The 15,449-nt window shown below is 38.6% G+C and overlaps 1 protein-coding gene and 1 pseudogene across 1 annotated transcript; one reads left to right on the top strand and one right to left on the bottom strand.

Moving 5' to 3' along the window:
• Positions 1–144: 144 nt before the first annotated feature.
• Positions 145–7,928, top strand: LOC137747618 (pleiotropic drug resistance protein 2-like; annotated as a pseudogene).
• Positions 7,929–9,080: 1,152 nt separating this feature from the next.
• On the bottom strand, positions 9,081–14,980 carry LOC137748130 (uncharacterized). Its single transcript, XM_068488217.1, has 3 exons — positions 12,243–14,980; positions 10,059–10,369; positions 9,081–9,849 (listed from the first exon to the last, which is right to left on the bottom strand). Exons 1-3 carry the CDS (start codon positions 14,528–14,530, stop codon positions 9,488–9,490), a joined length of 2,961 nt encoding a protein of 986 aa, XP_068344318.1. The 5' UTR covers positions 14,531–14,980; the 3' UTR covers positions 9,081–9,487.
• Between the last annotated feature and the right edge of the window lie 469 nt (positions 14,981–15,449).

Below are 15,449 nucleotides of genomic sequence, written 5' to 3'. Positions count from 1 at the left end.
CATGAAACCTCAACTTTAACTTTCTTCATAAACCACGTCTACATGAAATTCATGGAGGAAGCTTCCCAAAAGTGAGGAAGTAAAAATAAAGTATCCTCCAAGGATCTCCCTTTCAACTGTCCCCCAAACTCTGAAGATACTCATCTCTCTCTCTCGCTCTATCTCTCTCTCTCTCTCTCTCTCTCTCTCTCTCAAGCCATGCAACTAGTCATTCAAGATTTTCATGCATTATTTGCTTCAATTTTTGTTCTTTGAAACAAAAGCTACATGCTTTGAAAGTTGTTCGCTCCCCCTCCAGGTTTTTTTTCCAATGCATGCATCTCCAAGGCCATAGCTTCGGTCCATTTAAGATCTTCGACAGAGCATCCGGCAACTTACTAGCAACATATACAGCATTGAATACACCATTGTATAAAGAAATTTAAGTAAAAATGGCGGCGGAATTGGCCGGAGATCATGGATCAGCTGTGAGCAGCTGGAGGAGGAGCCATGGATCAATGAGCAGGAGGAGCCATGGATCAATGAGCAGGAGAAGTTGGGCGTCCACGAGTTTTCGCGAAGTGTGGAGCAATCGGGGGGATGTGTTCCACCGCAGCGGGAGAGCAGACCAGGAGGACGAGGAGGAGTTGAAATGGGCAGCGATAGAGAGGCTTCCAACAATTGATAGGTTAAGAAGAGGAATGCTTAAGCAGGTGTTGGATAATGGAAATGTTGGTTATGAAGAGATCGACGTTACCAATCTCGGAAGGCTGGACAAGAAGAAACTCATGGAAAATATACTCAAGATTGCTGAACAGGATAATGAGAAGTTCCTTCAAAGGCTGAGAGATAGGACTGATAGGTGGGTGAATCATACTTTTATATGGTTTTTTTTTTTTTTTTTTTAACAGATATTTGTGGTGATAAATATTTTTTATCTGGTGATTTATAAGTTGGAAACTGTGTTTGATTTTGTCCTGACAGGGTTTGGATTGAGATTCCGAAGGTTGAAGTTCGGTTCGAGCATTTATCAGTTGAAGGGGATGCATATGTTGGAACCAGAGCACTTCCTACTCTGCTGAATTCCTCCATGAATGCCATAGAGGTACTTTGTTCTGTTTTCTGCTTTTCTATGTATCTTTTTCTTTGAATTTTTCTCTATTCTTTCCCCCTTTTTCTGTAAGACTGTAAATCCAGAATTTTATTTATTTGTGATCATATGTGCAAGGATAGAGCTGTATATAATTTTATCTTCAGTTTTCGAGTTCTTCGATCTGAAAAGGGTGACTCGTTTCTACCTTTTTTTCTCGATTATTGTATGGTGATAAATATGGTCTTTTTCGAGCAAGTTTTTTCTGTGGTAATATGATTGTATACAATGAATTGTAGTAACAGTTCGTACTTCCAAAGATTGTGTTTATTTATACCTAATAGAAGCTGGTAAGTATGTGTGCGTCCATGTACGCGTCTACTGAGAGCGAATTTTTTGTTCTGCTATTCTTAAGTTTGTGTTTTGTGTGAATAGGGGATTCTTGGACTCATTAAGCTCTTCCCGTCAAAGAAAAGAGTAGTCAAGATACTTCGTGACGTGAGTGGAATAGTTAAGCCATCACGGTAATGTCCAAGTCTTTTCAAATTTACATGTTGAAATTGGTTGTTCTTTGATTCCTAGACTGACATTGTCAATCAGACACCCAGATGTGCTCTAATAGGCAAACTTTTGTCGTTCTTCTGATTTAATATGATCGATGTACTAAATGGATTGACTGTATTTGCTTAACTCGTGCTATGTACTTTGCTGATTTTGTTAGCGTTTTCCAGAATGACACTACTTCTGGGACCTCCAGGATCAGGGAAGACAACTTTCCTGCAGGCACTTGCTGGCAAGACGGATAAGGATCTAAGGGTGCGGCGTCCTCCTTCCTTTGCACACTAACATTGTCTTTCATATGTTAGGCAACATCGCCCCTCAGTCTTATTGTTCATCATTAAGCATGCAAATGCTGAAATATTACAATAAGTAAATGTTTATGATTCTTGTTAATTCGACCGGTCTTGGAAATTTTTATCATGAAGATTGCACAAACTATTTCTGTGAAGTTCAGTATCTCACAAATAATAGTTTTCTAAATATTAGAAATTCTAACTTGATCCCCATCAAATATATAACAGGTATCCGGAAGTATCACTTACTGTGGTCATGAATTTTCGGAGTTTTGTCCTCAAAGAACATGCGCGTATATCAGCCAGCATGATCTGCACAATGGTGAGATGACAGTTAGAGAAACGTTGGATTTTTCAGGAAGATGCTTAGGGGTTGGAACCAGATACGAGCTACTGGCGGAATTGTCTAGACGAGAAATAGAATCAGGAATTACACCTGATCCTGAGATTGATACATTCATGAAAGCCACAGCTCTGGCAGGACAAGAAACCAGTTTATTTACAGACTATATTCTGAAGGTTAGCTTGTTCTTATTGGTTACTTATTTTTCGAATAATACACATGGAGTCTACAATTGGTACTAACTAAGAAACTTTAACAGCTACTTGGATTAGATATTTGTGCTGATATTTTAGTGGGTGACGAGATGCGAAGGGGCATATCTGGTGGACAGAAGAAGCGTCTTACTACAGGTTTGTATACAATACACAAAAATGCAAGAGAACAACACTTAACGGACAGTTCATAACACAACCCTGTTTTCTAATAAGAAGTCGGTGCGGATGAATGCAGGAGAAATGCTGGTTGGACCAGCAAAAGCTTATTTCATGGATGAAATATCAACCGGTTTAGACAGTTCGACAACATTCCAAATTGTCCAGTTTATGAGGCAGATGGTTCATACAATGGATATCACCATGACAATCTCTCTTCTGCAACCTGCACCTGAAACCTTTGACCTTTTTGACGACATTATCTTACTTTCAGATGGTCAGATTGTTTACCAAGGTCCACGAGAGAATGCACTCGAATTTTTTGAGAGTGTAGGTTTCAAGTGTCCGGAAAGGAAAGGAGTGGCAGACTTCCTGCAAGAGGTTATTTCCAGAAAGGACCAAGAACAATACTGGTTTAGGCAGAATGAAAATTACCGATATATTAGCACATCGGAATTTTCAGATTATTTTAAAAGTTACCACATTGGTCAAAATCTTTCTGAAGAACTCAGGATTCCTTATGATAGATCTAAAACTCATGCTGCTGCATTAGAGAAAAAAAAGTACGGAATCTCAAACTGGGAACTCTTCAACGCGTGCTTTGCAAGAGAGTGGCTCCTGATGAAGCGGAACTCTGCTCTGTACATATTCAAGACTAGTCAGCTCACAATCATGTCAATAATTGCCATGACAATTTTTTTGAGAACAGAAATGAAGCACGGTCAATTACAAGATGGGGGGAAGTTTTATGGTGCACTATTTTTTAGTCTCATAAATGTAATGTTCAACGGGATGACTGAGCTAGCAATGACTATATTCAGGCTTCCTGTATTTTTTAAACAGAGAGATGCATTGTTACACCCAGCATGGGCTTTTAGCTTACCAATTTGGGTCCTCAGGATCCCGGTATCACTGATTGAATCAGGATTATGGATCATTCTCACATATTACACCATCGGTTTTGCTCCTGCAGCTAGTAGGTATGTGCCCAAAAATGGAACTAACGTGTGTGTACAATGCTATCTTTATTGTTTAGATATGATCCACAGATGATAACGACTTCTTTAAACTATTCTCAGCAGCACATTTGAAATTGATGCAGGTTTTTCCGCCAACTATTGGCATTATTCAGCGTGCATCAGATGGCCCTATCACTCTTCCGCTTCATTGCAGCTCTTGGCAGAACACAAATTGTTGCAAGCACACTTGGCACCTTCACACTGCTATTGGTTTTTGTCCTCGGTGGATTCATTGTTGCCAAAGGTTCACTGCGCTTGTATTTGTCCCATCTATAGAATAATGACTCAAGTTTCTGTATTAGTTTGTTATATTCCTGTATGAATGAATATGTTATCTTCTCCATTTCATACAGATGACATTGAACCATGGATGATATGGGGCTACTATATTTCTCCTATGATGTATGGACAAAATGCAATAGCCATCAATGAATTTCTTGACGAAAGATGGAGTGCAGTAAGACCTCCTTCCTATCATATATCATTTTATGTCAGAGGCCACATCTATTCATATAATCTGACTGACATTATTATACTGTTTCTCTGTTACAGCCTAATATTGACCCGCGAATCCCAGAACCAACAGTTGGAAAGGCTCTCCTAAAGGCCAGAGGCATGTTTACAGAAGAGTACTGGTACTGGATATGCATAGGAGCACTCCTCGGGTTTTCCTTACTTTTCAACATCTTGTTTATTGCAGCACTGACTTTTCTGAACCGTAAGCGATCATTTCTCATGACAAGCATTATTTCAGTTATGTGAATAAGATTTTGAGTCCAATACTGCTTTCGAAACCATATGCAGCTTTCGGAGATTCTAAATCTATTATTTTGGAGGACGATGAAAAGCAAGGAAGTAAAGAGCAGCCAATCTTGGATAGAATGGGATCCCAGGAATTGAGTTCAGCATTTACTTCCCCAATGCTTAAAGGTTCAAAACATAAAGAGTTATACATACTGCAAATGTTTCTTTTAAAAGGCAGATAAAGGAAGCATGCTAATGATGATACTATGTGAATAACTACAGGTATTGATATGGAAGTGATGAAAACTACGAAGCGAGGAATGCTGCCGAAGTTTCAGCCTTTGTCACTTGCATTTGATCATGTGAACTACTATGTTGATATGCCTGCTGTAAGTCTTCTATGCATCTTTTTCGATATGTAGCATCACATTATGGTGAAATTGTTTAAGTCCATCCCCCGTGAATGCTGAAAGCTGTTAGTTGTTCATCAGGAAATGAAGAGACAAGGAATTGAAGAGGATCGCCTCCAATTGTTGCGAGATGCTAGTGGTGCTTTTAGGCCTGGTGTTCTAACAGCATTGGTTGGCGTCAGCGGTGCAGGAAAGACTACCTTGATGGATGTGCTAGCAGGAAGGAAAACTGGTGGTTATATTGAAGGAAGTATCAGCATTTCCGGTTACCCAAAGAACCAGGAAACCTTTGCTCGAGTTAGCGGTTATTGTGAACAAAATGATATCCACTCTCCAAATGTAACTGTTTACGAATCTCTCGTGTACTCTGCTTGGTTGCGTCTTGCAAAGGAAATTACGAAGGAAACACGACAGGCATCTTCTTCGACACATAACTCATTGTTGATTTTATCATTTTTTTGTGACAATCAAATTTGTCAATACAGGTTTTTTAATTTCTTCCCCCACAATGTATATTTATCGTAGTTTTCTCCTTTCTGACATGTAGATGTTTGTGGAGGAAGTCATGGATTTGGTTGAGCTAAAACCTCTGAGGAATTCCTTAGTAGGCCTTCCTGGAATAGATGGTCTGTCAACAGAGCAGAGAAAGAGATTAACCGTAGCTGTAGAGCTGGTGGCGAATCCCTCCATAATCTTCATGGATGAGCCGACATCAGGTCTTGATGCAAGAGCTGCTGCAATTGTAATGCGTACAGTGAGAAACACTGTGGATACAGGTCGGACGCTTGTCTGCACTATTCATCAGCCAAGCATAGACATTTTTGAAGCCTTTGATGAGGTATTCGACAGTTCTCATTGTCCGAAACTAGTGGCCCGAGTCTTGCAATTTGTAGTTTTTGTTAGCTACTTGCTTTAATTCGATTTGTTTTCCTTTTTTCCTCACAGCTTCTGCTGATGAAGAGAGGTGGACAAGTGATTTATGCCGGACCCCTTGGCCGCTGTTCTCAAAAGCTCATAGAATATTTTGAAGTGAGTATTACTTGTGACATGGTCATTAGAAATTGTTGAATTATAAACCCCACGCTACCTTCATTGTCAAACTAATGTCTATAACATCTTGCAGGCTATTCCCGGAATTACAAAGATCAGAGATGGTTACAATCCTGCAACATGGATGTTGGAAATCACTTCTCCTGCAGTTGAGTCCCAACTCAATGTGGATTTTGCGGATATATACGCGAACTCTGAACTTTATAGGTAAGTGGAACATTTAGGATCGCAATTGTAACTTGCATCGTTGTGCCTCCTTTTCCTAAAAATTCTTCAGTAATACGCTAACACGATGTTTATATCATTTGATTTTCTCCTTTCCAGGAAGAATCAAGAACTTATAACAGAGCTAAGCACTCCAGTCCCGGGATCCAAAGACCTTTATTTCCCAACCAAATACTCTCAGTCTTTTCTTACTCAATGCAAAGCTTGCTTCTGGAAACAACATTGGTCATACTGGAGGAACCCGCCATACAACGCCATCCGGCTCTTTCTGACTGTAGTTGTTGGTATCATTTTTGGACTAATTTTCTGGAACAAAGGAGATCAAACGTAAGACATAAGGTTTCTCATTTTTTTGTTAGAATCAAGTACAATAGACTTTGCTTTCGTATTTGTTGCATATTTCTAAAGTTTATTGCAAAATGTTATCTCAATAGTTATAAGGAACAAGACCTATTAAATCTAGTCGGAGCCATGTATTCAGCCGTTCTCTTCCTTGGAGCAACCAACACCGCCTCGGTACAGCCTATTGTGGCAGTTGAAAGAACAGTATTTTACCGCGAAAGAGCAGCAGGGATGTACTCTGCGCTGCCTTATGCTTTTGCTCAGGTAAAAGAAGCCGAAACCTTTATATCAAGTTAGGAAAGTTGAGGCATGAGTTCAATCAAAGCAAACTTCATCTTCCATGGAGATATACAGTAAATTTCGTATCCCCTGCAGGTGGCGATTGAGACAATTTACGTTGCAATCCAAACTCTGGCGTATAGTCTCATCCTCTTTTCAATGATGGGGTTCACTTGGCACGTTGACAAGTTCTTCTGGTTCTACTACTTTATATTGATGTGCTTTATCTACTTCACATTGTACGGCATGATGCTTGTAGCTCTCACGCCAGGCCACCAAATTGCGGCCATTGTGATGTCCTTTTTCCTGAGCTTCTGGAACCTCTTCTCTGGTTTCCTCCTCCCTAGGATGGCAAGTGTCCCGCCCAAGCTTATAATATGTTAAAAGATCTTCTCATCACAAGTTATACACATGAATGCTATTCACTTTTGTGCGACATATATGAAAGAAATCATTGCATTTTATTTATATACGTGCTGATGTTGCAGCAAATCCCGATATGGTGGCGATGGTACTACTGGGGTTCACCGGTGGCTTGGACAATCTACGGACTAGTGACATCCCAAGTGGGAGACAGAACTTCATTAGTTGAAGTTCCAGGTGAAGCTCGTATGTCAGTGCAGATGTACCTTAAGACAAGATTAGGGTTTGAATATGACTTCCTCGGAGCCGTCGCCGTGGCTCATATTGGTTTCGTGCTCCTGTTCTTGTTCGTCTTTGCCTACGGTATCAAGTGTCTCAACTTCCAAACGAGATGAGCAAGTATATCGAAGTTTTTACAGCTCCATATTTATTTGTTCTTGAAAAGTTGATGCCACTGCAGTGAAAAGTTTAACTGAGAGTTGCATTAATACTTGAGAGAGACGCCGCATTGCTGGGTGGTATATATTAAAGCCAAGGATTGAGTACACTACAAGGCACCATATCCACCAGAGACATTCAACCGTACAAGTTAAATAGATTGAGACATCCAACCATAAAAGTTGTATGTATAAAACTCAAGGAAAGCCCACCTTCTGTTTTCATATTAACACTTTTTAAGTACCACACTTTGTCGAAATTTTTTTATGTGTACCCAGAACAGAATATGATTTAAAGTGGACGGTATAGTTAATATGTCTCACTTTAGGGTATATTCTCAATATCTTTCAACTATATTATGATACGTAATTTAGCGCCTTGTGTTTTAGGTACACTAAATAATCGATATAATAATATAAGCATGTTATTAGACTGTATTTGGATATGATGACGGTTTGAATTCAATGTCAGTGGGATCAAGCAACATAAGCATCTTACGTTACATTATATTCATAAATACAGCGAAACTTCTGTATAATCATAGTGTTGGGAGTAAATCAATTTTATTACTGTAAGGAGGGGGTATTACTTAATAGAGGTCTAGTTAAAAAATATTAATTTTTTTATTTAATTATCTTTATTAAAAGTTGTATGGATACAAAGAACTACATTAGTAGTAGAACATGTCAATTTTGAAGATATAACATTGGAAATAGAGAGACACCTCTTTAATTTGACGGTTGAATGTCTTGACAAGCTGTCTATGTTGACGACCTACTATGTACGTACAAGCTCAAAGACGTAGCATCAACATTAAAAAAATAAATCATTGTCCAAACAACTTTAGAAGAATATTTTAGTTCATCTTAAATTTTTATTTGTGACATTACATATTTTTAAACTTATTGACAATTATTACTATAAGAAAACATGTTTCTTTAAGATGGTACCTAGCAATTTATAATTCAAGTTAATATAACTAGCCAAAATTGGGACTGAAATTTTTATGACTATAATATTCCTTCATCGAATATCACTACAAAGAAGCTTTACTGTATTTGGGCGCCTTTTTGGACTTTGGCACAATCGCAGATTCTGTACACCCAGGGCTGTTCAATGAGTTAGATGAGATTGGACATTAGAGATAAGATTTAATTGACAGAGATGAGTCACATAACCCATATGTGTGGTTTGATTACATAGCCCATCATATTTTCTCTTATTTCGAATTGACGTTTGATGGATTGGATAAGATTGAACATTAACAATAAGATTAGATTGGCAAGGATGAGTTACATAACCCATGTGTGAGGTTGGGTTACATAGCCCATCATATTTTCCCTTATTTTGAAACGATAGTCAATTTTGTCAGTGTGACAATTTTTCTCACCAAATATTATTTGGAAATAACGCATCACATCATGCCCCCAAACGGAGCTAACATTGGACTCTTACCCCAAAACGGAGTGTCAAGTGTGAAGATCCCAATCTGTCCCAAAAGTAAATATACAATCTACTTCCAAAAAATAAAACACTCAGAATTTAAATTTAATAAAATGTAAAGCTTCTCGGATCACCAGAAAGTCCGCATCATGCATACTCATAATTTCCTTCTCACTCATATCATAATTTCTTTCATTCTGTTTACGAACCAAATGGCATTTTATACATGAAACTAAACCAACACAGGAAATTTGGCCTCAAGAACGGAATTTACGCCGCTCGGCCTTATAAACATGACTACGAATTGAAGCATAAACGGTACATTAGTTTGTTTATGTAATGTAAGCCACCACGCGTATAAATTACAAGCAAAATATTCGGGATTCCACGAGTTCAGAGTATTGTGCTAATAACAAAAGCTAGCGGTGACTTCGAGTTTCTTACACGATAATTTCTTTTCGGTTCTCTTCAGGGCATGTTCTACGAGAGGGAAACCTATGCATAATTCTTAAATTAGTATTTGGACACAACTATGAGCTACCTCTCATCAGGTTTGACGGGAGCATTGGCCAGGTCCTGAATCTCCTTCTTGCTCTTTATCACAGTCCAGCTCCTGGTATGGAAATCCACCTTATCCAAGTCCTCTACAATGCCCATGTACCCATATAGAAATCGCTCCTCCGCGTTGTCTCCCTGCATTGCTGCTTCGACAATTTTTCCATTCGAGGATGTCGCTCGCTCAAAATCCACTCTGCCACGCTGATGCTCTGCAAAATGCTTCTGAATCCTCTCTGCATCCCCAAGCCCAGTAAAAGTTCCCAAGAACTTCACCACCAAAACACTTTGGTCAGCAGGCTTCCCTAGGCAAATCTTGATTCTTCCCTTGATTAAACCATTACCTGCCATGCCATGTAGAACCCAAAAGATTCAGAACAAATAATTGTTATCCTAACTTCAAAAGGCATCTTGCCATCATATCCTCCACTCACCCTGAATAATACATGGTACACTATATTCTTATTTTCTAGTTTACTCGATATTTTTAATAACTCTATGCTCAAGCGTAAGTATTGTATAACTAAATAATAAAAACAACAAAGTCGCTCACTTCTTAGAAAAGCCTCGAGTGCCTCCATGGATACAACCTTCCAACTTTGAGGATTGTTGTCTGACATAGAAATATTGTGAACAACAATGACAGGAGGCCAGAGAATCAAATCTTCCTTCTGAGCCAAAGCTTCAGCCCTGGGCAAGACCTGGGGAGCCCATGTGACCGTGTCAGGGGGGACAACAGTACTCCACCCCAACAGAACACAAACTGCTTTTAGAAGACCCAAGTGCTGAGCCCTCAGCCCAACTCTGTGAGACATATATGCGTGTCTTACCAAGCGTTGAGTGTCCATGAATTCCTTCGACAAACTGCAACACATCATATATAAATAAACAATTGAAAAAGATAAAAAGAACATAAACAATGAAAGGACACAGTATTCGTGAGTACCATTTCTACTCCAAAAAAAAAAAAGAAAAAAAAAAACATAAGACAGAAACATCTACAATATCTCATTTAAGTATCATATACAAATTTCAGGCCCTAATAAGTATCATATATAAAAATTCAAAAATGAAAGACAAAAATCTAACTTTGATATCTTCATAAAATAACCAGTGAAAACAAAACCAAATGCTATTTGACGAATTACCAAAAAAAAAAAAAAGGAAGCTATTTGACGACCCTCAACTGCTACAGTCAAGTTTGATTCAAATTAATCATCTTGCCTCTCATTTGCTACAGGGCTTCATTCCTTCGTATCAAGTTATACACATTCATAAGGTGTGATGGCTTATACCAGCAACAAACTACCACAACCTCCTTTTGTCAGACTTGGGGCAGACTTGCATCAATTTAAGACACGTCTCCGACACAGTAGATATCCTCATAAAAGTAAGTGCGGATCAACCTTGGAGCAGTAACAAGACAAACCAATGCACATCTAACTCTCGATAATACTTTGTCTAATGATTGTTTTCTTAATTTCACCCCTTTAAGTTTTATGACATTTTACTTACTTATTTCTAATTTGGGTTCTAATCATCTTTTCTAAAAGCTCAAAATTATCTTACTCTTAAGCATATATAGGAAATAGCCTGCATATTCAACCTCACGACCAAGTAAATATTTGGTCTTCCCATGATAACGACATGAAAAATCATATTACTATGCATCGTTAGCAAACCAAATGATTGATCTCATTGTCACTGACTTCGTAGAACACTCCATGCGCTCTTGTGAAACTTTAAACCTACTCACTCACATGTTACCACAGAATCTTTTACTCCAATTTTCACTACAAATCCTTCTTTCCCATTTCTTACCAACTATAACTGACTAACTTCTACTTAACTGGCCAGTTTCTGCACTCTCCATCCAGAAAATACAATGGACTCCAGAGCCTCAAAGATTAACTTACACCAAGTGAGAAGCTATGGAACTTAACACTGCATCATAGGATACAGTATGCTTTATGATCACATTTTTGCAGGCATTATAAAAATAATGTACTTTCATGAATGTATAAGCCTCCAAAGCTCCTTCAAAGTCCTGAGAAATTTTTTAAAATATTCAGGTAGAATAAGTGCATATATGAGTAATGAAACACTCTGCATTTCGACCTAGATGCCAATAACAGGATACCAAAATGGCTTCAGCAATTAAGTTCGTATCAGAGGCCTATTTGAATCAATGAATCATTTCAAGCCAAGAACCTCATTTCACTCTTGTTCACAATCCATCCTATGTACATCCTATCCCTCCACCTCAAACAATAAACCAATTTGCATAATCTCTTTGCATCACCAAAGCCTAAAACTATATGTAGAATGTCCACATTTACTTTCGCCAGTGAACAAGGAACCAAAAAACACTTGAAGAGGCCCTGTATCATTTTCTGCTGGACTACGACGACCCTTGTTGATCAAATGGTGTCTGTCATTCCCACTACAAAAGCCATGTTACTTGGAAATTTCACCCATGATTGGTAATGAACAACTCCGCAAACAACATTTCGTATTAGAAGATGTTCACCCAATGAACAACAAGGAAAGACTCAAAAGACCACATAACTTTCACAAATTTAAGGTCATAACAAGTGACTTGAGTAAGTACTAAACAAACCTAAGTAACAAAAGCTTAAAATAACTGCATCAATATGAGTAATACTAAAAACCTCCTGAATGAAAGATGAAAACTGGAGTCCCACTTAAAAAGAACATGACAGAAAAGAAAACGGACCTTCGGCCACATACAATGCAGAACAAAGTACCAGCCTTCCCTTGTTCCTTGTATCTTCTCCGAACAGCCGAGTTCATATTTAGCTTTTTAGAAAATGTTAAAAAGGCTTCATTTACCATTTGCATAAACTCCTCAGAGTCCTCGGATGGCTCAGGACCTGCAGAGCTCAGCCCATTTTCTGATTGATCAACATCAGTACCATCACTTACATGGACATCTTCTAAATAATTATCATGTCTTTTCCAAACTCGGTGCTGTTTGTGAACACTGCTTTTTATATCAGCTGTATGCAGCTTATGCCTACTTAATGGACCAGATTTTTGATGACCCTTTATATATCGATCACCGTGTTTATAGAATCTGACTGAATGCATTTGTTCATGTTCAAAAGAGTGTTGAGATGGCAACCAATCATCATATTCATATTCACCATGACGGTGCCCAACATATACCCTCTCAGCCTTACTGTATCTATCATGGTCAAATCCAGCTGATGCAGATGTATAATAACTGCGCAAATCTCCATCATTCCACTCTTCACCACTTTCATATGAATCTTGGAATTCTCTAGATGTCCACTTACTAGACACAATAGTTCTAGGATTATGTGTACTTATACCCTTTTCAGTAGCATAGTTTCTTTTAAGCATCCTATCTGCTGGTTCATATATTCCAAGCTCCTCTCTCATAATCTGCATTCCAGCAGGATGCCCACTCATCTCTGAGTCATATTTTGACACAGAAGACAGCCTGTCCTGATACTTCATATTAACATCTCTTTCAAAACCATAATCTTCTTTCTGATGTGCGACCTGAAAATCTTGTGATGCTCTGAAATGGGATAGTTCATAATCTTGTGACATTCTCCTTTCTATACTGACATGTGTGCATTCTGAACCTGAATATTCCGCACCATGCTTTGATGTCTCTGATATTCTTCTTGAATCAGGGTAGTCTAATAAAGGTTGCCTCTGCAAAGTAGGATTATTCAGCATAATGCCCTTTCTTGAATTTTCAGAAAATTCCTCAGTATCACCCATTCTATCCATAACAGGGTTCATAATACTAGGTCTTGACAAATTTCGATGGTTATAAACCATTTGAGTACTATCATAGTCAAGTTGTGGTCGTGGAGGCATCATTTTATGTAAGTCATCAGATGGATATCTGCGATCATCAACTGGCATTGCCCTTGATTTGCGGTAAAAAAAATCTGCATGCTCACCTCTGTTAGGACTATAACTCTGGTAAAATGCCAGGTTCCCCTTGCCAGAATCAGGATCTCTAGGATAATCTGCTGGTGGCCTTTGTCTATATGCATTAATGAACCGTCTGCTACTTGAAAATTCATCCATAGAAGGTAAGTGTGGATCACCCCTATAAGAATCCTGAAATTCACTCCTTACATCTGTGGAGGAGCTAGGACGAAAATCCGTATAATGAGCACCTGACACCATGGGGTACAAACCATCCCTTGAAGTAAGAATGGGTTTCTCTCCTTTGTAGGATTCTGTCACTGGTAATCTATCCAAAGCAACAGGATCCGTATACTGAGGCCGTCCATGCTCAAAATGGGGTAAATTCATACTCCGTGATGATGATGGTAGGTGTTCACAATCTTTTGCAGGAGCTATCACAGGATGCAGGTCTGGAGGTGGCCAATATGTTCCTAGTGCTGTATTATCTTGCATAAGTGTGGATTTTAATCCTCTTACCGCACCATCTTCCACATGCATTGATTTCTGACTCAATGTCCCATGTGTAACGCCAACCGACAATCTGCTTTCATTCAATTCCTCATTGCTGATTCTAGAATCATTGTTCTCCGACCCGTAAACTCGTCTACTATTTGAATCATCATTCACTCTATATTTTGCAGGCTCTACAAGTTCAGGTCTGTGTTGTAACTCCGAAGAAACAGGTGCAAGTGGAGGTGACGAATAATTCCTATGCATAACCCCAACTCCTTCATCAAAATGTGGCCTTTTCTGCATGCCGCCAAAAGGCAGAGGTGGTGAAGTTGACCTTGATCTCCGCCTCACCCGATCAGTCCTTCTACCACCCAAATGCCAACCATGGTCACTCCTTTCAATAGAATCAGTCCTTTGACTCAAACCCACATCCCCTGGCAATCCGCGAGGGCTTAAACTCCTCCCACTAGACTGATCAGCAGCCTCGAGTTGCATATTACTCCTCCTACTACTATTACTATACGGGTCGGGAGCAACCGCATGTAATCTAGAAGCTGGGGATTGCTTATTGAAATTCTCATGCTTCCGAGAATGCATTTTGAGATTCACAGCTCAAAACCCTCAAATTTCTATTTCATACAATTGAATGAATATGATAGTAAGAGCTCGAAAACCGTAACCCTAGCAACACAAATCCAATCACAGTGCAATTGGGAAAACCCTAACCATAAAAAGATTCATATTATTCGATAACAATCAGAGATCACCGAACGGAAATTGAATTCCATGAAAAGTGAGAATTTCAAACCTTTCGCTGGGAATCCATGAAATTTCTGTACATAAATACGATCGATCTTTCTCAGACTCTTTCAGTTCTCGATCATAAACCAGAAAGCTGCTTTTTCATCTCAGATTCTGTGATTGGAGCCAACGGGCGAGAGAAACTTATGCGTTGTTCTTCCACTGGAAATTTGAATTTCTTGGTTTTTCTGGGTTGGTCGCCAAGAGAGTTTTCTCAGCAATCGATGCAGTTGGAAGGAAAGTGGAAGATGATGACGCGGTTTTGTTAGTGGGGTGTACCTTTAATCGCATTTTAATTACGCGGTTTAGCACGACTTTTTGGCTACGCAACCGTTGCTTTGAAATAGATGCCAAAATGTACACATCAGCTATAACAGTAGAAAAAAGATCATACAAATCTTCTCCAACCGAAATATCAAATTCTATGTGGTGATGACATGAATTGGCAGCAAAAGAGGTTGCTGTCACATTTGACAGCAGCTTCAAATGTTTTTCTTTATTAATTGTTAAATGTATTTTATTAATCTTTAATTAATTTAATCATTTATTATAATTAATGTTGAGTTGACCTATGCAATTATCTTACTTTTTTCTTCTTTTTAATTAAAGAAGGTGAACAGATTACTGATTAAACTTTAAATGTCATTTATTAAATTTTAATTAGTTTAATAATTTATTTTATAAAATAATAATTTAGTTTGACATATCAGTTGGA

The sequence above is a fragment of the Pyrus communis genome, chromosome 10 (genome assembly GCF_963583255.1).
Source record: "Pyrus communis chromosome 10, drPyrComm1.1, whole genome shotgun sequence".
Taxonomy (NCBI): Eukaryota; Viridiplantae; Streptophyta; class Magnoliopsida; order Rosales; family Rosaceae; genus Pyrus; species Pyrus communis.
Note: the sequence above shows the minus strand (reverse complement) of the source record. Positions and strands in the feature narration are given on the sequence as shown.

Excerpts from the sequence above, each read along its gene's own strand:
- LOC137748130 (XM_068488217.1), bottom strand. The coding sequence starts at position 14,530 with ATGCATTCTCGGAAGCATGAGAATTTCAATAAGCAATCCCCAGCTTCT. Across the intron at positions 10,370-12,242 it reads TGCATTGTATGTGGCCGAAG|TTTGTCGAAGGAATTCATGG; the intron begins GTCCGTTTTCTT and ends GATGTGTTGCAG. Across the intron at positions 9,850-10,058 it reads ACTCGAGGCTTTTCTAAGAA|GTAATGGTTTAATCAAGGGA; the intron begins GTGAGCGACTTT and ends ATGGCATGGCAG.